Source organism: Stegodyphus dumicola, chromosome X2, assembly GCF_044657685.1.
Source record: "Stegodyphus dumicola isolate Sdum_Otavi_A_Nest chromosome X2, ASM4465768v1".
Taxonomy (NCBI): Eukaryota; Metazoa; Arthropoda; class Arachnida; order Araneae; family Eresidae; genus Stegodyphus; species Stegodyphus dumicola.
The window spans coordinates 29,618,153-29,640,926 of NC_140781.1; the positions used below are offsets into that span (position 1 = coordinate 29,618,153).

Sequence of the window (22,774 nt, forward strand, 5' to 3'; positions counted from 1 at the left end):
CTTCAAATTCACAGTTGCTACTTAATTTCTTTAAATCGGTTAAAAAATCATCAAACGATTCACCTACATGTTGTGTTCGACAGAAAAATATATGTCTATCAACACTTTCGTTTGCTTTCGGTATGCAAAAATTTTCGAAAGCTTCAATTACTTTGTCAACATCCTTCTTATCTTCTTCACTTAAATTAAAAGTATTAAATTTTTCAAGTGCTTCTTCACCAATAATATGCAATAAAATAGCTACTTTAATTTCAGGTGATTTAGTAATACCACCAGACGCTAACATATAAATTTGGAATTTTTGTTTCCATTTCTTCCAATTTTCGCTTAAATTTCCTTCGAAACTTAGATTACTTGGTGGCTTTAATCCATCCATATTTAATTTAGGACTTTAAATAGTTTTTATATACGTATTTTTAGGCACTTAAAATAAAAATAAACAACTCACTTACCAGCGATATAAGTTTCGATTTCACAGTAAACAACTTCCCATGATGTTTTTGTTTAGAACATCTTTACGGAGGCTGCATGGTTCTTCAAAAAAGATTTTCTTTTTTAATCAACAACGGGCTGCGCCATGTGTTGTATTTTATATGTGTTGGGTACGTGCTCAGTGATGATTACAAGATGTACAAAATATTGTTTATTCTACATTACTCATCTACTATACTACAGTTATGATTAAAGATAATAATAGATACAGTTACAGTTACATATATAACAATAACTTCAGAAGCACTTCAACATACATTTGTGCAATTTTCACAGTGACATTCATCTATCACATTGTAGTCACTAACTTGAAGCTCATCCATAATAAAACTGATTTGTATATTTCTGATACTGCAAATATGTTAGTTAAAGGATCAGACTTGCTGGTACACATCTCTCAGAAATCAAGAGCTCTTTCATTCCTTTTAACATTGTGAATGAAAGAATCTAACACTTCATGTCATCATTTCCACGAATGTTGAATCTTTTTCTTGAACTGATTTAATAATTCTTTTCGTACTTAAGACACATTTTTCATGTGACAGTTCATCTCAAACCTTTCACTCATATTTCGCTTATGTAAATATTTACATTTTGAACACTTGGGTGCCAGCCATGTTACACATGCAACCATCAATAAGACAAATGGTAAAATTTTAATTTAAAAAAAGTCAGGTTACATATTCTAAACAAAAGCTTTAAATGATTAAAAATGTGTCGTTTATGTAGACATGGGAATATTTCTTTAATTTTTGGTGACTTGAAAATCAAAAAGTTTATTAAGAATTGAGAAGAAAATTTCCAATATTTATGCTTATGTTAAAATGAAAAACTATTCTTCTATATTTCAATGCCATGCCTGGCTTCAGCAGAAGTTCTAAAAAATGGCACTCTATAAATATTCTTGGTTATAGTCAGAGGTCCAGAATCATTGGGACTTGGAAAATTCTGTAATTAAGTCATCTGTTTAAATCTAGTAAGGTGACATGTCATGATATCATTGAGGCTTCATTCATTGCTTAGTTTTAAAAAAATGTTAACCTCCCACAATCACTGAAAGCTTGTTGTAGTTAACGACCCTGATTCCAATTTTTACCTTTAGCCTTTAAGGAAATTATGTTTTAGCTCTCGCTTCATCAACAGATGGCACCAATGGCTTAACTCCTGTCCAGTCTTTCTTATCTAATCACTGTATCTTATCTCGTTCATTTGCACTTTTGTAGCTAAGGATGCTGGTTTGGTAATACCATCAAAACTAGTCCTTTGAAAATATAACTGATTTTTGTTGTGCGAGTTCTAAATTAACACGGAAAGTGTGTTTGTGGACAGCATCGATATGTTATGTGGCCAATATGGATACATCAGTCAGTCGATACATTATGATTGGCTATGCAGTTTTCCTAGGCTGATATTTTAAAAGCAATGTGAAGGAATCTTGGCTAGAAAGGAGAAAAACCAGAGAAACTACACATCTTTGGTGAGTATTCTATTTTCCATTCTTAGGGAGGAGGGGCCCACCAGCGGCCGAGCGGTAAAGTCGCTGAACACTGGTAGTTCGGTCCAAGGTTCGAATCCCGCGAATGGGCTGGCTGCATGGGCGTTTTCGTGGTTTTCCCCATGTGTAACGTGTATACGAGCCAGTTTCCCTTAGAAAGTCCTCCACGAAGGCATCCCTCCCCTTAGGCAGATAGCCCTCGAGTCTTTGCCATAATCACACACACTTAGGGAGGAGGGTTTTTTCTTTGATTGTTGACTTTATATTGTATAAATTGTATGGATTTTGTTGGTGCTGTTCCATTTGGGCTTAGAAGTCAAGTGAAAAAATTGATAAATTCTTATTCAACCTGGATTTATATTTTGGAAACAGGTTGGCCACATGCAATTTTTTTTTTTTTTTTTTTTTTTTTCCCCATTGTGTTGAGATTGTGAACCAGTTTTCCTTAAAAAGACCTGCCTAAAAGTATCCTTTCCATTGGGCAGGTAGCACTCATGTATTTTTTGTTGATATAGTTAACTCTAATCTGTTGTACGAGAAACATATTTAATAATCAAATAAGTATGTCTTTTAGAGACGTTTCAAGGAACTTTTTAGGTCTGAAGAGAGCCCACCAGTGACCAAGTGGTACAGTTGCTGAATACTGGTAGTTCTGTCCAAGGTTCGAATCTTGCGAACAGTCTGGCTGCATGGGTGTTTTCCCCATGTATAACATGTATACAAGCCAGTTTCCTGTAGAAAGTCCTCCTCGAAAGCATCCCTCCCGTTAGGCAGATAGCCCTCGATGCTTTGCTGTAATTGAATAAACCAAACCAATCTTAGGTCTGAAGAAAGACTGCTGTATGAAATTATTTCTGGATTTCTATCCCAGCTATAGTTGTACTTAGAAAATATAATGAAATTAAATCATCTGAAGAATTTCAAATGGATATTTTTTTAGAATGCTGTAAAATAAGGAAGAAAGCTTTTAACTTTCAAAAGAGTATATTTTGATAAAAAAAGTAATTATCAGGTGTCAAATTATTCAATGAAATGCTGAACATAAAAAAATAGGATATCCATAAAATTAACCATTTTGTCCAAAAATAAAAATGAAAAAGATTTTTCATATAACATTAATAACCGATTTTTGTTTATATTAGCACAGCATATATGTTGATAATAAATACAGTTTCTTTTATGGCAGTCATTTCTGGAAGTGTACAATATTTCTGGGAATATAAAGGCATACTGATAATGAATTTCACTAATAATGGTTCTCCAAGGTGACCTTTTAAATTAAGATAGATTTTTAAAAAAGTTCAGAATTATTGGGTCTGTTTTGATGGTTTCACTTTAATACATCAGTCTGGCACGGTACTAGAGCTCATCACAGGCCTGGTTTCTCTTTAATATTAGGTAATATTGTTTTTCATAAAGTAGTCTCCTTTCTGCCTCAGTTACTGAAATTATACCGTTTCACACTGAGCTACCTAGTGGCCGAGTAGTAAAATCTTTGAACATTGGTACTTTGTCCTGTCTTTAGTTCTCAATAAACTGGCTTGCAGTATGTGCATTTTCGTGATTTGTCACGTGTGTAATGGGGATTTAAGCCAATTTCCATTACAAGGTCCTCCATGAAGGCATCACTTTTCTTAGGCAGGTAACTCTTATGTGCTTTGCTGTAACCAAACCAACCAGCCTGTTCCACACTGGCTTAGAAAAAAATCTGGTCATTTTCACACACCGCAAGATCAGTAAAGAATCTTTTTATCATTATTATGTGAATTGACAGGGTTTTGGGTTGGCTACTTCTTATCTAAAGAAAAGTTTTAAAATTCTTTATGTAAACTCAAGGAGGTTAGAACAGAAGGAGGGAGGGTTCGCAGTTTCCTCCACTATGGGAGAATGAAACTCCGTCGAATAAGCGGCGTCCATGTTTGTGACTTCAAAACATTGCGTTACGGCAGTGACATGTACGTGTTTCTAAGCTGTTCCGTGCATTTATTTTCCAGTAAAAATATGTTAAATTAATAATGAAATGCCTCGCTGTTGTTGAATTTTTGTTTTAAAGTAATAAAGATGATATCCATAATTTACTATGTACAGCAAAATATTAAGAAATAGTTCGAAAACTAAATGCTTGCGCATAACATTAAAGCCTTTAAAAAATGATGTTTCTGCATATTTCACAGATTTGCTTAGGTTAGAAAATAAATCTTAATAAAATAAAACAGATTTATGTGAATTCAATGATTTCAGTTTATGTGCATTTCATATTTATTAATCTCAAAGAAACTGCCTTTAATTAAATTGAATTACAGAAATACACCTATATAAGTTTTTGGATACATCTTTCCACATGTTCAATTGTGTAAATATTTTACTTAATTTTATCACTATACTGCTCAGAAATTTGTAAGTTTATGCAAAAAAATTTTAACAGCAGAACAGTTTATCTTAACTTAAAAAAATGAATAATAATTAATATATAAAGAAAAGCATTTCTTAATTTAACACCTTTGCAATTAATAATAATAGTAACAATTGATTTCTTATTTTTAATGAAAGTTATAAAACGAATTAACTAAAACGTTCAAATTATACAATTTAAATCCTACCATATAGCATTGTATCTTAAGTAACGAAGATACCAGCTATAAACAGAAACATTGAAATGTATTTAACATATTTTGATTATAGTTATATTACGTAACCTATTTTGATTATTTAAGTCCCTTTTTTTTCACATCTGGAAAGAAAACAACATGACGTGATATTTTTTGACATAGTTGTCGTATTACATAAAAAAAGAAAATCAATACTTACGTGTGAAAAATAACGCCCAGAATTTTTTTCGAGAATCTATTTGTGCACCCATATGCAACACAAGCTGACATGCTTCAAAAAGAAAAGAAAAAACTGTTGCAATGACAGATTTCCTTGCACAAGTCACGGTGATAACAAGAAGATGGCCGCCAAGCTTCACCGTTTGAGTTGAACCTTCCCTCCTTCTATTCTAACCTCCTTGTGTAAACTAAAGCTTCAAATCAAAACTTAATAGATTTTTATTTTGGTGAAATTTGTGAGCTTGTATTTCAGTACAGATAGATTAGAAAGTACCGTATATTCTGTTATGTAACATGTACCATTAATATAAATTTCTGGGTGTACATTATACATTGGATATATAAATCATAGCTTTAAGGAAAAAATAAGCATACAAAAATTGTATTTCTACATGTACCTAAATGCTGTGTGTTTAAAAGAAATGACATTCCTTATGAACATAAAAAAATTTCCGAATCTGTTAGTATGAAAAGTTCATCATATTCATCTTCATTATATCTTCAGCCACATTGTTGAATTCTATCTCATCTATCATTGTAATTATGATCACATATAAACAAACTTCTGATCCATCTAGATTGTTAGATGTACTGAATTTTTTTAATGACTTTTTAATTGTGTCAAATTTAATTTACCTCCGTGCTTTTATTATCCACTCACATGCTATTTCTAGTTTGGCATGCCATATTTGGTTGCCTTTTCCTTCCTTGTCTGTATCTTACCTTTGATGCTCACTTCAAAATCGTGTTTACAAATGTTTACAGAAAGAGAAACATACAACTCCTAATTCGGTGAATTCATTTGGGTCAGAGGTGCATTCATAGCTCAAATTTTTTTCTCCGAAAACCTAGAATAACATTCATGTGCATTCTTCCATTGAATACATAATGCCCTCTTTGCAGAGTTATTTACTTCCTCAAGGATTCACCCCCTCCCACACACACATATTGTTCTTATCACTTGCCAATTCAGTAGACCATTGTTCGAAAGCTTGGGCAAAATTTTCGAATGAATCACTTCAAAAGATATTGCACATGCATCTTTAGGTGTTTTTGCTAAGGAAAGGGTGTGTGTTATATGCCAAATATACCTAAAAACTAAAAAATGTAGTTTAAAATTATAGGTGAGAGTTCTATAAACTATATTCGGAAAAACAAAGCTTTCAATTTCCTGATATTAGTACTGTATTAATTTTTGTTATGATTTTGAAAAGGCAACTGCAATGCTTGATGATTTGAACACGAAAGGTGACTTGACATTGGCAGTTTGACAAATTGATCTTGTTTTGGTGTATACAAATTTTAGCGACTACATTGTTCATTTATATTTAAATGAAAAACATCGAGATATCACTATATACAGCAACAGTGAAATGGCACTTCAACTGTAACATAGTGTAAACAATAGAATATTATCTTTGGGTGCAACAACACCTTCTAACAATAAAAAGTTAAGCAATTTTATACTGTAATCTCTACATATAATAAAAGAAAGAGTCTGTGTCTTTCATTCACGCTGCGCGTAAGCTAATAGACCCATGACTACGAAATTTGGTACATAGGTGCCTCTAGACAAGAGCCAGTGCACCTCGAAGCGATTTTTTCGAAATTCGAATTAGAATTTTTTTTATTTTATGTTTTGTGACGAAATTGCGTCATTTTGAGACATAATGGACTATAGGAAAGCGAGATTTTACTCTATACACTCCCTTTTCACATCGTCATGAAACGTAGGCACTTAGCTATTTTACGAACTTAAAATAAATTCTGTGTTCCAATAAATCTATTAAATACGAATTTATTTAACAAAGGAAGCTTAACATCTTTTCAACGGAATTTTTTCTAAAAAAGTTTATTTTTAAAAATGTACTGTTTATTTTTCTTTGATTTTTGGACACATTAAACTTTCATCCTTGCAACTGCTTTTACAAAAAGAATTTTGGAAAAATGATAATATTTTGTATTTTTAAAGAATTTTTTAAATGAAGCTTCCGAGTATACATCTCACATCTTTAGAAATGTGATTTTGGCAACAGTCTGATTGTTGTTGATAGATTTTTGATGAAATTGCATCATTTTGAATAGTTTCATTCTTTTAGAAATATGGGTTTGGCAACAATTTTTCATCGTATTTCTTATGTCACTGTTTTTAAGAGATTGGTATGTTTCATTGTCATTTTTTTATATATATAATACATTTTTTATTGATGCTTTTTTTAAAGTTGTTCTGCAGAGTAAAATTGTGCGCGTAATTTTTTGTTTTTTGAGTTTCTTTCATGTTATTTTTTGCTTATTTCACTGTTTGTAAGATATTGAAAAGTTTTGCATGATTTTTTTTCTTCAACGGAAAGTTAATTTTTTATTAGGATAATTAATATTTGTATTAAGAGATATAGCTTATTTCATTGTAATTTTTTTTCTCTTGAAAATATAAGATAAAATATCATTAATTATAATTATAATTTGCTTTTCAAAAGTTTTTGTTTTTTGTATTCTTTTATGTTATTTATTGCTCATTTCACTGTTTTTAAGATATTGAAAAGTTTTGAGTGATTTTTTAAGGAAATAAATTTCTTAACAACCTTTATACCATTTGAGTTCTTAAGATTTTGCAAAGTTAAGTTTGGTTAATTTGTTTATTAGGATAATTAATATTTGTATTAAGGGATATTACTTATTTCATTGTAATTTTGTTATACATAATAACGTTTTTTTTTATGAAGTTGTTCTGCAGAGTAAAATTCTATGCAGTTTTTAAATTTAACGTTTTGTGTTTCCTTCAGCCATTTTTTTCCGGCACATTTAAAAGCCAGACGAAGGCTGGCAGCGAAGCTGCTAGTTTTTATATAAAAATATTTGCAAATCTAATATATAATTGTTTTAATTTTTAGGGTATTGAAGCCTCCAGGTGGTGGATCTAGTGACATTTTTGGATTGGGCAATTCACAGCTTCCTGTGTCAAATGGAGGAGAGAAAAAAAAGGAGCCTGAAACTACACAAAATAGACTGTTTGGTACATCTGATTCTGTCTCGTCTACTGCAAAAACAAATCGTATGCAGTCTAATGTTTTTGCAAATGAAACTGTAGTTGCTCCTAGATCAGTTAAGAAGCGATATGGTAGGTAATTACATAAGTATTTTTCAGGGAAAAAAGTGCTTTTAAAATACTGTGAAACTTGTAATGACCATCTCTAAAAGTAACCTGTATTTCTTTGTGTTCATATTGAACATCTTGTCTAAATCGGCCATTTTTCATGGAAAACCAAAATTGTCTGAAAGTGCAGGTGGTCTTTTCAGAGAAGTTTCCAGTTAGAAAAAAGTGTCATTAATTTTTTAAGCCAACTGCTGAGAGATAGATGTTTTCTTCCTTGTAGTGTGTGTGTGATTATATTGGGTATGGTAGAAAAAGCATGTGATTATATAAGGTACAGAAAAAGCAAGATGGTTTAAAACTAGCAAGATAGGTATGTTGCAGTAACTAGCATATTGTTTCTTGCTTTATGTTGTTCAGATGCTCAGTCTTATGTAGGCATGCACAGATGAGTCTTCAGAATAACAGTTATGCGGTCGCATAAAATTTCTTGCACATGTCGTCAGTAACTGGAGTGTTGGTCTAATGTATTCTTCTCGTTTGTTGTTGAGTGTTCTTCCAAGACCAAGAGCTCTTGAACAATGATGCTGCATTAAGGTCAGGAATCATTTTTGCATTGGGAAAGTGCCAACACAGCAAACCCTTCCAAATTGGGTGAAGAACTTGCTTCAACTGTGGTAAAGAAATTTCCAGGTTGCCCACACTTAGCATACACAGCCAAACATACAGTGCCGCACACTGTACCTCGGCAACACAATTACCTTGGTGCTAGCCATAGTGCCTGTTAGTACTTTATATTCAGTTATTGAATTTTCTATCTGGAAATAACTTCCATTCTTAACACGAATAGTGAGTATACAGTGGCTCTCAAAAGTGTTCGTACACTTATAAATTTTCATTGAAATAGGGCTCTATCCATAAAACTTTCTGAATGAGATTTTAATAATAAGATCTATAATCTATTCGTAACAAAATTGCATGAATTAATAATAAAGACAAATGTTTTTATCTCGCAAAAGTCTTTGTAGACTGAAATATTTTTGGATAAAATCAAACTTAGTATTATCGTTTGCTGCTTTTTTTAATTTTTGCATTATCGCCACATTTAAAAAATCATTTGCTTTAATTTTTTATTGTTTACCATTCTGTTATGCAGTACTGTTTAAAAACATTATTTTACTTGTTTGTTTTGTTTATAGATTCCTAAACTTTTATTTTCCTTGATTTTAATGGCTTTTAATTATCTGTTTATAAATTCATTAAGTTTAAAGAGTTTTTACCCATGTATTTTTATTTAAATTCCTATCCTTTATTTTTATTTTTGCATGAATTTCTACATGTTTAATAGTTCGTCGAAATCCTATAACTGGTGAAGAAATAGAAATTAATGCTGAAAATGTTCAAGAGCAAACTAATGGTGAAGAGAAAAATGATAAAGATGAAACAGGTGAGTGTTGAAAATGCATTCGTATATTTGTGCTAAGTCAGTCACTGGAAAGTCGGTTTAGCTGTCCAATCGGCTTCTGCTATTTTATTTACAGTAATAATTTAGAAATCCTCTTAATGATCATGAAATTTTTTAGTAAATTACTGTAAGTATTATCAGGGTTGCCACGCTACCTGGAAAACCGGAAAAAGTCAGGGAATTCGGAAATTGACCAAAAAATTCAGGGAAAAGTCAGGGAATTTAAGTGTTTTAGTCAAAATCTGGAAAAGTCAGTGAATTTCACACAACGATCCTGCCAAAAAAGGCGAGTTTTGCGCCGATGTCGGAAGAGATCACTTTTTTGGTGAATTGTGTATCACGTGAGTGTCATTCGGGCAGCTGGCATAGAGCCAATTTTCGCAGCTCCAATTTGATTGTCTTCTTTTAGAAAGGCAAAGCAAGTTTCCCGCAACTTTTGGTTTCCAGTAACCTCGAGAATCGCATGTGCAGTGCATGAACTAAAGAAAGTACCTGTTCTCGTATAAAACAAAATGGGTTTAATCCTAGTATACGGTACATGAAGGTTAGAATCAAAGAATATGTATTATAAAGAAGGAAAACCTCTCTGTAACAGACGTGGCTCCGTTCCATCATAGAGGGAAACAGCTGTGCATGCGCGATATATCTGTCGCCAAAGCTCGAAACTGGTGTCGAAATTCGAAGGTAACGTTATCAAGAGTTCATAAGATGAATATCGTTTAAAATTTCTTTAAACTCTAAAGGAAAAGAAAATATTTTTTGGCGCAAGTAAATTAATTCATGGATTAGTTATTTTGAGGTTTAAAAAAAAAACGAAAATCCGTTTTTAAAAACGCATTTTCGTAGTTTTTTTTCTTTTTTGTCAAAGAACGTTTCTTCTTAACACGTGTTTCTCAATTTTTTTTTACACATCACGGAGAGGGAAATTCTGCCCGCCAGGTTACGTCGCCAAATCTCTTGGCAAATTTTCCCTCCGCTTTCTAGCGGCGTAATAGCATTTACGTGTATGAAACCTTTTCTACTTTACATAGACGTTCTTTGGTTAGAATAATCTCCATGTATGGTACAGCGGGATTTGGTGACATGATGATGAGCAGTAAACGGCTCATTTTGTTCTTGGCGACAATTTTCAAAATCGTGCGAAGGCCGTAATAACGTATACTACAATTTTACCGCAAAATCTTTTTAAACCTTTTTTTTTTTTTTTTTTTTTTTTTAATAAATACCTTGTCATTTTGCAGTAAAGTAAAAAAATAGTAATCAGTCATCTAGGCTATCCATGTAATATAACTATATTCGCTAAAATATCGTTGATTATTCTAATTCAATTTTTAAGTAAATTATTTTTATGTTATTCATATCATCTAATGTTGCTTCTTCCCTCTAAATTTATTTATCATTAGTAAATAATATTTCCAAATTTTAGGAAATTTTCTCGGGCACAATCCTGAAATTAATTCTAGCAGTATGGTGACATACCATCACGAAATTTAATGCACCTATTTTTTCCTTATGTATGCTGTGAAATAAATATAAATACCTCAATTGATTAAAAAAATATCATTAAATAGATTTCTTTCTTTCGTTTAGCTGCAGAATGTCTGCAAAGAAAGCCTTATTTTATTCCAGATTGGGCAGATTCTAATCTCAATCTGTAGTGGAGAAGAAAACTCCTATTATAATTATATTTGTGTTTTCAAATGTTAAGGTGCCTTTTAAAAAGACACCTCACACAAATTAAATTTACCTAAACTTTAACCTAACTATTTAGCATTGCGTTGTGATTTATAAGAACCGGATTAGCCTTGTGTTGAACTGGTGATGATCACGAGTAATAATTAAATAAAACGTACATTTGTTATCCAATGCATATATCTTAAATTTTTTAAGTTTCTTAAGTGGAAAAGTAAACAAAATTATCAAACAAAGTGTACCAAGAATGATTAAGAATAAATGTCCGCTGGGGTTTATGGAATAATTAAGTGAATTTTCTATACAAGTAATACCATAATTAATTTACCTCTTAGCACAGCCAACGTACATTATGCGGATAGACTTTTAATTTTCTCGAAACATACCTGGAAAAGTCAGGTAATTTCTTTCTCCTGTTTGAGTGGCAACCCTGTATTATGTAAAATATCAGGTCTGTGACTGGATCTAGTAAGCTTTATTGGTGCTTAATAGGTTATTGTAAAATATTTTAATGATGTATAATATTTAGTGACTTCCAACCAGATTGTTTTCTCGTATTTCAAATGTTATGTATTATCTTTTGTTTTTGCAGTAAACTCCAGATTAACTACTGATTAATGATTCTATGTTTAAAAAATATTGCAGATTTATCTTGAGTTATGTATTTGAAAAAAAAATTATGAAAAATGCATGAGGTAACAATAATTATAATACATGTTTGCCAGATGTGTTCTGTCAGAAAAAGAAACTGATTTTACTACACAAGTTTAAATTTATAAATGGAGATAACTCTCCATATTAAGTAGCTTGAAAATACAAGTGAATTTTTAATAGTATTTATTTAGTTTTTGGCTAATTATGCCAATGGGTTCTGCTTCATAACTGCATTCAGATTAACCATGGACATCATCCCTAGTATTATTCCAATTAATCAAAGATTAAATTGTATAAATATTGTTGTGCTGTAGTAATTATTACTAGCTATGCATGTGTTCGTGACTTTTGTATATCTTGCAAGCTTGCTGTGTAATTACTTCTTGATTTTTTAAAACATTAAATAGTTATGTTAAAAGTTAGGTAGTTTTATTGATTAAAGTTCAGCTGTGTTTGATGTTTGTTATGTAATCTCTTGCATACTAAAAATGATGACATTATAGGAAGAGATTGCTATAGCGAAAATGGATCTGATCGTGGGTTATCCAAAAATCCTGATCCACGGTCACAAATTTTTTAAAGCCTGTTATTTATTTAATTTCCATCCTATTCTGAAAGGTTCATAATGCCTTAGTGAAAGTAAAATAGTGGTTTGCTATTAAAGAACTGCCAGGTAGAATTTTCACCTCGTGAAGAGAACTGGTTTTCTCACACATATAATTTTAACGACTGGGATAAGTAATAGTTGGATAGTGTGAGACCAAGAGAATACAGGGTTCGTAGCGGTCCTTATAAGTTCTTATATTTGAAAATAAAATATAAAGGCCCTTATAGGTGCTTACTTTTTCTTTAAAGCCCTTTTTTTTTTTTTTTTTTTTTGGTGTGTGTGTGCTTATTTTTTGCTTTTAGGGCTTTTTTTTTAATGAACGAACTATTTTTTCCCTTACCAAAGCCGAAACTAAATAAACTTTTCTTCCTAATATGGAATGTCAGATGGTGAATCATACTCCCGGAAATAGCTTTTTCCCCTTTCTCTGCATTAACATAACCTTTGGTGTGCACGAAGAGTACAGACAGGTGCCTGTCGTTCTATTGGTCAAAGAATTGCGAAAGCAGTAGAAAAATCCGGTACATTCGGCATTCTTTTCCTCCCATCCAAATACTACACACGTTTGAATTTCTATCAAGATCTTAAAAATTTGCACTCTCGTTCTGCTTGGTCAGTTCATTTTCGTGTTTATTATGATCATTATGCTTATATTATGAGTATATGTATGAATGTTTATAATAACATAGTTGCAGTAGCTGAAGTATAGTAAACTTGCAAAAATGGTTGTGTTTTAACACAGATTAGCTTTCTAAGGAATAATATTCGGAATGGCTTAAATAAAGGGAAAATAATTGAATAGTCAAAATAATTTAATTTTTTTGGCCAATACATTATACAGTACTATCACGAATGGAAGAATTACGGCGCACGTGTTGCGCAATAACGTTTGCTAATCTAAAGAGCGGCTACAGTCTACCCATACCACCCCGCTTCAAGTTACGCTCGACTGTCCGAATATTCGCCAATAAGTATGTGGGTTAGTTAAGCTTTTACTGTTAAAGATGACTGCATGAAGCAAATTTCTGTCTTCTGATTTTAGAAATGTTCCTCTTTTTTACTTAAATTACTTTGCTTGCAATATATATCTGTTAAGAGAAAACTGATATACAAGGAAAATTAGAAAATGTTCAGAATTTAGATTTAAATTATTTAAATATCAATATGAGTGGAAAAATAAATTGTATTTATTATTAGGTTCCAAGCGAATACAATAAATATGCCTTATTATTATTTATTTTCTCTATTTTGAACTGAAATTTCATCATTAAATCTTGTAATATAGTTTAGTTCTTCATAGTTTTTTTTTTTTTCCCCTCTCATTGTAAACTAGTTCTGTAAACTGAACTATTATTTAAAATTTAAAAAAAAAGTATTTATTTTCCATGGTTGAGGTAATGCTTATTCTCTCTTAATAAGTACTTCATTTCTCATATTTTAAATTACAAGTCTAATTTTTAAGGTTATTCTGTTGTGTATGATGTAATTAGACAGGTGCTTATGTTTTTTTTCTTAAAATATTCTTGAAAAGTGCTTATAGGTGCTTATTTTTTTAACTAAAATTGGCTATGAACCCTGGAATATGGTGGGTGTAAAGTCCGCTGAAACTCCAGGGACTTTCTTTGCAGTACCAAAGAAATAAGTTCTGGTATTGTGGTAGAATATAAACTTGTAATTTGCAAGTTTGGTGCATTTTGAATTGAACACTGCCTTTGTTTTCTATCTGATGCTGCTTCTTGCAGCTTTTTAAGTTCACTTTCATATGCAGAATCTGGGTTTCCACCTGTAATGAATCTTCTGAGGAACATGTAATCTTCCTGTCTGTTAAGCCAGCGGTCACACTTAGAGATCCTGTCGACCTTGTTGTATTCAGTCAGCTGATAAATCCATTTATTTCAGGAGTCCATCCAGGCTTTGGTAGTCCATTTATTTCAGGAGGCTGTGCAGTATTATTTTGAGATTGCTAAGGGTCTTTGCAAACTCTAAAATAGTGCATCAGGGATTTTTCCAATGAGATCTTTAGTTTGGTTGTCTGCTGATTGTCATCTAAATCTTGCTTGGCCTTTTAAGGTGGAATCTCCTCTTATAACCTTTAGAACCAGCAACTCACTGTCTTGTAGCATTATCCCAATAGTGCAGCTTTCCTTCAGTTTTTTTTTTTTTTTTTTTTTTTGGGGGGGGGGGGAAGCCAAGATGGAGCCAAATGTACAACATTAATGTTCAAACCATCCATTTTCAGTACTTTGCTAATGCAGATAACATGTGAGGAGGAGAAAGGTGTTCTTTTATGATAAAAATGGTTGGGAGAAATGTAGGTGCATTATGCAGGAACTAGCATGTGATTAAACAGTGCAAGACTTTTTAGAAAAGGAATAGTGTCTTAGTAATTGAGGGCTGTACTAGTCATTGTAATGGAATGATATTTATACTGGGTTTTTCTTTAGTGATCATAGACTAGACATGCAGTCTGAATATATCTTCTGGTTTCCAGGTACAGTGATATTTTGCTTAATCCAAAAACAAAACATCTTGGTATCGTGAGACTATCTGAAAAGAAAGTGGCTATGGTTTAAATGTCAATAATAATGTAGTCATAAGTTTAAAATATCAATCATTCAAGTCTCCCCCCCCCAAAAAAAAAAAAGAAAAATCTGGAGATTTTAAGGTCTTAGGTTGCAGTAGGGTAGAATTGTAAGTGCTTGATCCTGCCTAAATTTCCGTAATCATTTTTATCGCTCAGTGGTTATTTGTAGTGAAAAATAGTGCTTGTTATTCTTTCATGTTGAAATTCTGGTAAATAGACTGGCTGTATAATAAATGCAAAACAGTTTTGCTTAAAATCGTGTACAAAGTCATGTGTGAAAGTCCATTTTTTCTCATGATTCCATTGCTTGCACTAAGAAGTTATTGTCAGATTGTAACAGAACTCGGCAAGAAGTTCCGTGTTTCGCAGATATGCACACTCTTGGAAATACCTCATTGTTGCGCAATGTCACCATAGAGCATTTTAACTTCATTATCCCATGTGCATAAAAAAGATGAAGAGGTATGCTTTTCGCCAGGGTTGCTACACGGGCATGAAATACAATAAAATAAGCTGTTAGAATTCAAGAAGGAAAGAATCATTGGGATGATGGAAGCTAGGTGATCAGTCGGTGAGCAGCATGGTACCTAGGCTGTTCTGACTTTATCGTAAAGCAGAAAATGTTGGATCCAGTAAATGAAAGAAGGTTGCATAGATGGCCAGGCTCAGGACATTCTTGGCAGACCATAGCTAATGGAGCCATCACTTCACCTTATACACAGCACCAGCTCCATCATTCTCTGCTATCTGCACCCAAGCAGCACTTTTTGTATACCATCACTAGGCACTTGGCTAAAGAACATTTGGTATTGCATTTCCATTTGGATTGGTGTTGCATTTCCATTTGGATTGGATCAATAGGTATGGATCATAACTAAATGGAGGAAAGATTAAATTTGGGTTGTGATGACAACTATGTATGTGTTGAAGTGTTGATCCACTGCACCATGAGAGTAGAGTGGTATGTTAATGATATAACCACATGATGTTGCCATTCATGGCAAGGCTCCCTCGAGGCATTTGTTCAGCATGATAATGTCCTGGCACACACTTCAAGGGTGTCAGAGAAACCTCTGTCATATTGTCACCTTTCCATGGCCTATATATTCCCTTATTTTTTACTGATCAAGTATGTCTGGCCTGACATTCATTTATACTTTTTTCTGTAGTAAATTATCCTTTTGCTTTGTTTTTTAATTGCTTAGGTATATGAAAGTTGCATTCATATATGTAAAATTCAATTTGGTTCTGCTAACTCTTTCCTGGTGCCCAAATTTTTATGGCAGTTGGTGTATTTCGATTGAAGTGAATTTGTGTGCATTTGCTGCATACGTGGTTGATTTTTTTACAGGAACCATGAATTGTAAATTTTAAAAAATTTTCAATTTAGGGTAAATGTATGGATTTGGGTATATGAACAGCTTTTTAAATTTAGAAATGCAGTACAAAGTCAGAAATCTAATGTCCAGATCTGGATCACCAGTAACTTTTCTTAAAAATTTATTTAACGGAGAATATACTAAAAGCAGATTCATCATAAAATCAGTTTTTCTCCCTGTTAACTGATATTCCTTTATGTCATTTTAAAGCCTACTAACTGGGCAGTTGTACCATTGGCAATACATTGATTGTTGTTAGCTCTAATTATGGCCTTTGAATGGTTGCAGAGAGGAATTAACTTTTTTTTTTTTTTTTTTTTTTTTTTTTTTTTTTTTTTTACGTTTCTTTGGAGTGAGATGTTAGTCATACTGGTTTTCATTTATTTGGATAGCAGTAGGAAAGAGAAAATTTCCTTAGTACTTGCAATTGATTAGCATACTGAATTGGACTCTTCAACTTTTTCTAAATTGGTTCAGGTTATTTTTTTGCGGGCAGTTTTTGTTACAGCTATCTTATCAAAATTAAGTTGGAAATTTTTCAATGTAAATGAAAATTCGAATTCTGTAGCTGTTGCAGGGTCTGCAAAGTGAAAGTATATTTGGTACTGGCTGTAGTGTAGAATTGGGTGCTCCTTCGATTAGCGACAATTTAAAAAAATTTTGGCGATGAAACCTCGCTTCTGGTGACCATGATAGTTTTAACTTTCTTTTAGCTTCCTGATTTTATTTAAATGAAAATAAATTGATGTGTACATGGACAAATTTAAGGCGGTGCGCAATGCCTAGTTTGTGCAATTCTAGGATGTTTTTTTAAGTGAAAACAGGTCGATGTGTACATGGACACAGAGTTTGTACAGTTCGTTGACTTCTTATTTTGGTTCTGTGTAGCGGCCATCTTGAAATCGTGCTTTCCTGGCGCCGGTCTTGGCTTCAAAAAAGAATCTCCAAAAACCAAGGGGCACATAACTGTAAACTCTTACCTTTTATAGCAGCTTTCTCAAGAAAAAATGTTGACACAGTTCAGGCTTAAGAAAGGGTGATTTAAAAATTAGTGCAGAACAAGAACCTTATTTTTGGTGTAGATTTGAATGCTGTAGAAGGCAAATTTTCTAATAACGGAATTTATTCAAGTCCAGAAAATATTACTACTTAAGGTGACAAAAAGACAGTTTTTGAGAAGGAAAAAATTTCAATTGACAGTTTGATGGTAATTCTCAACATGGCAATTACAGGACTTGCACATTGGAACTTTCAAAGTGAACAAGAAATTATGTCAAAATTAAAGAGAAAGTAGGAGCAAGAAGTAAACGTAAAAAAAATTTGAATAAAATAAATGACTATTAAACTCTAAACTTTGATTCCCTCAAGATCATAAATTCTTCATTTTTTCATAAACAACTGCTTCATATTTTTAATTTTGTAATTTTTAGGTGTCAACTTGCTAGATTTTAGCTGATCTAAAATGTGGAAATTTTCAGAATTGGCCAAGTTCTGGAGGTTCTGGTTCTCAAACTTTGTACTGTACTAAAATTATCACAGTTTTGAACTGCTATGATTTATAATTTGATACCCAAATTCTAGTTATTGTATTTTAAATTTGAATTATCACAGCTGTGAAATGGAACCCATTTTATATGCAACTGGAATTACATGTACCGTAATTTCGCACGTATAGTCCTCGGACTATCTGTGTTTAAAATGCGAATTTTTGAAGCTGCGGACTATCCACCAGTGCGGATAATACGCTGGTTGTTCGCAGTTAAAATCGTTGAAATTTAAAAAACACGCTGTCGTGAACTGCCGATGATCAAATATAAAAAAAGCGCGAGATTCCAAGAAAACATTCGTATGTATCGTATCGATAGTAAACCATAGAGCATAGTGCAGAACGAATGAGTAGTAGCAAGTAGAGCTCCTAAAATCCAGGCTCGCGCATCAAGCGATGCCGAGATATGAGCCAAAGAAAGTCTTGTGTGAGCACTCACTTAGCGCAACCAGTCTTGTATCCCAGTGTCCTTCGCACTGCTTTAGCGCAACTGCCGGGAGGGGGAAAAGTAATGCGTCAGCTCGGTTTTTAGGAGCCATAGTAGCAAGTACCTGGAGTAAGAAGAAAAAAGCGTGATTCGTTTACTTCTAGCGTGGTTCGGCAACACCGAGTGAGTGGGGTCGAAGGTCACATTTCATTACCACTTATCACGAGTATAGCATGTTGCACAGTATTTTGTTTTCGTATTTTGTCTTTCATCTTCGATAACGTTGATGAAACATCGCCGAAGTTTTTACTGCTGAGTTAAACTCAAGGTAGTTGAGAAAGCTGAATAAGATGAAATAGAGAAGCGGGCCGTTATTGGTTTAATATTAGTATTCGGTGCACACGGGATTTGGCGACTTTATTATGATCAGTGAAAACGGGACATATACGATGAGTAGTTAATGGGTCATTCAAAGAAAATATATAGTTAAACATAGTATATACTATGTATATAGTATATATACTATGCATGTATACTATATATATAGGCGTTCTTTGGATCATTTTTGGTATTGGCGATAAGTTTCAAAGTCGCACCAAGGCTGCACTGTATACTAGGATTTTACCCCGTTATTTTGAAGTGGACGAGAAAGCGGTGAGAAATTGGCGCAAACAAAAGGATGTGTTTAAAAGGCATGGGAATATTGCCGTATTAAAAAAACGTAATTTCGGACGTATAGTCCGCAGACTATCTGACGATTTTTGAAATTTTTTTTATATAAAATCGTGTCTGCGGACTATACGATGGTGCGGACTATACATGCGAAATTACGGTAATTAATTGCTGCTATACATAAGGTACTTTGGAAGAATTTATTTTTTACCGCGTGTCGCCTGCTGACCAGTAATTCTCCATATTTGTCTTATATACAGATGAATATTTTTTCGTTTACCTTTGTAATCAGAGCTAAAGTAAATAAGTATATCTATATCAAGTCTACAGCTATCGAGAAATGTGTACTGATCTGCTTAGATGATAAGTTGCATGTGAAGAAGTGTGTGAAGCAGCTATAAAAGTGTAAAAGGAAGTTTTCTCAGCAAAGTTTATCATCTTTGTCGACAAGTAGCAGGAATTTATTACATTAATTTGCAAGTAAGCAAACTGGCTATTAAAGAGGACAACTATTAATAACAGGAATTAACATATAATATTTAACCCTGCAGTACAATAATTCTGAAAATCGGACAAAATGTTTGACATATTTTAGACCATGCTGCCACTCTATAAGTACATAGTTACTTCTGGGTCTCACGCTTTGAGAAATAGAAGTCATGTTACAATTGAAATAGAAATGCTATTGTCAGTATGGATAGATAATAGCAACCAAAAAACAATTATTCATAGTTAAATTCCTATAAAAACAAAAGTATTGAATTTGTATTAAATTGTGAAAGCAGAAGAAAAAAATGGCTCAGCATCAGTAGTGGACGAAACATTCTCTGGAAGTGTAATTTGATTATTTCAAAGTGACTGCACATTCCTAATCGTGATCAAAGTGAATTACAAGTGCACAAAAAAGCAACATCCTACTTTTTTTAAGCATGATAAATCATTGAATAAGGAAATTATATTGATAATCAACTATTAAGTGCTGATGGATTATTATGGAAAAAAACATCCACTAAAATGTTTAACATCTTTATTATGTAGCAATGTTTTTGGAAATTATAAAGTGAAAGCTTTATCTTTCATAAAATCTTTACGTACTTTGGATTAGAAATCCAGAATCTATTTTTGAGTATTTTAAACCCCACCACTACCACCTAGAAACTGAAAGATATTGGAAGTCATTTAACTCTTTGAAATCCAGACTCTTCGCTAATTTGTATCCTCAAAATACCGAAACACCTGAAATAGTTGTCTAGTTTCACAGCAATTTCCTTCCCTCCCCGTCCATTAACGCAGAAAATAGGTGTGAAGATTTCCAATGACATCCTTTGTACTTCTAATAAAGATTCCATTAGCCTTTGACTTTATAAAACTATTCTGAAGGTCAGACCAACAAGCCTTTCTGGCTTTGTTATGATCACGACTGAGGTTATATTTATAGGAGGGAATAAATTGTTTAAAATGTAATCCTTAAATTTTTAAACTGCTCTTTTATTACATTTAAAGCTTAAAAGCACACTACCACAAAAGAATAACAACGAAATGTCACGATAAACCAAAAAATAAGAAATTTCTTAGGACAAGCTGTCTGCAGTAAACTGAGACAATGCATTTGGGGAAACTGCACCTGCTACTGCATATCTTAGGGGGAGGGAAGAAAACAAGATTACTATCTCAGGCGGTTCTGGTTGTTTCAATGTAGGGCCCTGTGGGGCAGATTGGATGTGAAGGAGTTTAGATAATGCACCTAATCATCCTAGCAACCTTCATTGATATGTGCATAGATGTGATTTACAATCTAATACCACTTCTTTCAGTCAGTATAGGTATAATCACCATTGAAAGGATGTTACCTACAAGGAATTTTATCATAACCAATACTGTAGGAGAGGTAGTTATGACAGAGTTCTGAAAGGGTTGAGCAAAAGCATGCAAGGAATAGAAAAATTTACTGAATTGTTCAGTCTTAGGTCCCCAGTTTAGAAATGTGAGCATTTCATAATGGGTGAAATGTAAATGTGTTACATTATATTAAATTTGTATTTGAAGTTTTTTTAAAAGATTTGAAGGCCTCATTAAAGCTATAACCCAGTAGTAGTGGTATCTGGCAAAATAAGTATGTTATGTCCAAATTCATGTAAATTTTGCTTTTGATGTTTTAATCATAAGCATACTAATTGATATGTCTTTCATGCATACTAGAATTTAGTTGTCTTTTCTATGCATTAAGTACTCACTTGGCTGTATGCTATTTTCTTAAATTGTACATAATGTGTATTTATTATTAACGAATTCCATTTGTTCAGTTCCTTCAATAAGGACAGGGGAAAAAATATTTTGAAATTTTCTCTTTAAATTCAAATGTAATTCCCTGAAAATAAAGTGTTTCAATAGATGTAATTTTCAGCTAAAGTTCAGAGCTTCTGGAATTGAAATCGATTTCTGTAAATAAAACAATATATAAACCAATTAGGAAATTTATGAAATCATTTCTTCCCATTAAATTTTATATTTTTAATTTTGGAAGTGATATGTTAATATGCGTTTTAGTATTTTATATTAAAATTTCTTTTTAGCTGAAGAAAAAGAAACCGAAGTTCCTGATGCGAAACCTGTTCAAACAAGTATTCGGGTCAGACAACCTCCTGGTGGAAAATCATCTGGAATATTTTAAATTTAATTTTTACTGTATGCATGCAGTGTTACGGTTTGAGGCTGCAAATTTTCACTATCGAGCTTTAATTGCTAATTAATGTTTTTCTAATAAAATATGTGGTGTATCTGTAAAAAAATTAATTTGGTGAACGCTAAAAATGTGACTGATATTGTAGGTTTCTTAGAATTTATCAAAATATGAATTCAAATTCTATCAAACATAAAATGCTTGTTTATGTGTGATTTCTGAGTTTTAAACAAGGCTGGGCTATTAGAAATTCGTAAAAATGTGCCTTTATGTACATGCCTTTAAATCCATTTATCTGTGTATTTTAATAACTTTAATTTTTTGTTTAATGCAAGGAATTTTAAGATTAAAATATTCACTAAAGCTTACTTTTTAGTCTGTCTTACAACTGCATAATCGATTTTGTATTTATTTTTAATGTAATTTTTTATATGGAACTTTATATAGCACCATTTTTGATGAATTTGTTTCAACATATCATTTTGCCAATGTCATCAATATTCAGTAACTGAGAATTTGATGACTGTATTATTTCTTGCGTACATTTATGTCAAATAAGTGATGTTTCACTCTTTATCCTTATATCAATTATTTATTCATGCAGTATTTTGCGTTTCTATATGTTTCAGTTTTTGAGAATGAGTTCCTGTAGATATCTGCTGTGTGATTATATGTGTTAATTACACCATTTTTTACTATTTTTAAGCATTTTTGAATAAATATGTTTGAATATCATCTGTGTCTTTTATTGAAACTCCAACATAAGCTACAAATTTATAAAACTCATTAAAAGTAATTTAAATGTATATGTATTTATTTGAGTTTTGGAAAGGGGGGGATTGTTTAGCAGTGGGTGAAAGGGATGCATGGGGCAAAAAAGGTTGAGAAACACTTTGTCTTTTTCCAAAAATATTGTGTTAACCCCTTAACTGCCGCGGGCGTATATATACGCCTTGCTCAGCCGATGCATTAACTGCCCCAGATGCGCAGCCGATGCGTTAACTTTGCGAATAATTTTAGGTGTAGCAGCGCAAAGCAAATGATAGCAGTTTGGAAGGATGTATATATACGCCTGGGGCAGTTAACGCATCGGCTGAGCAAGGCGTATATATACGCCCGCGGCAGTTAAGGGGTTAATGCATAATGCAGCTGTGTGCATACT

At 32.6% G+C, this 22,774-nt stretch overlaps 1 protein-coding gene across 1 annotated transcript in view; it reads left to right on the forward strand.

Moving 5' to 3' along the window:
* Positions 1-22,347, forward strand: part of LOC146992718 (uncharacterized) — a 29,894-nt gene extending 7,547 nt beyond the window's left edge. Inside the window, exons 2-4 of the mRNA XM_085809776.1 lie at positions 7,707-7,933; positions 9,255-9,353; positions 21,506-22,347. Coding sequence (XP_085665902.1) covers positions 7,707-7,933; positions 9,255-9,353; positions 21,506-21,603 — 424 coding nt within the window. The 3' untranslated portion in view covers positions 21,604-22,347. The remainder of the gene's footprint in view (positions 1-7,706; positions 7,934-9,254; positions 9,354-21,505) is intronic.
* Positions 22,348-22,774: the final 427 nt, after the last annotated feature.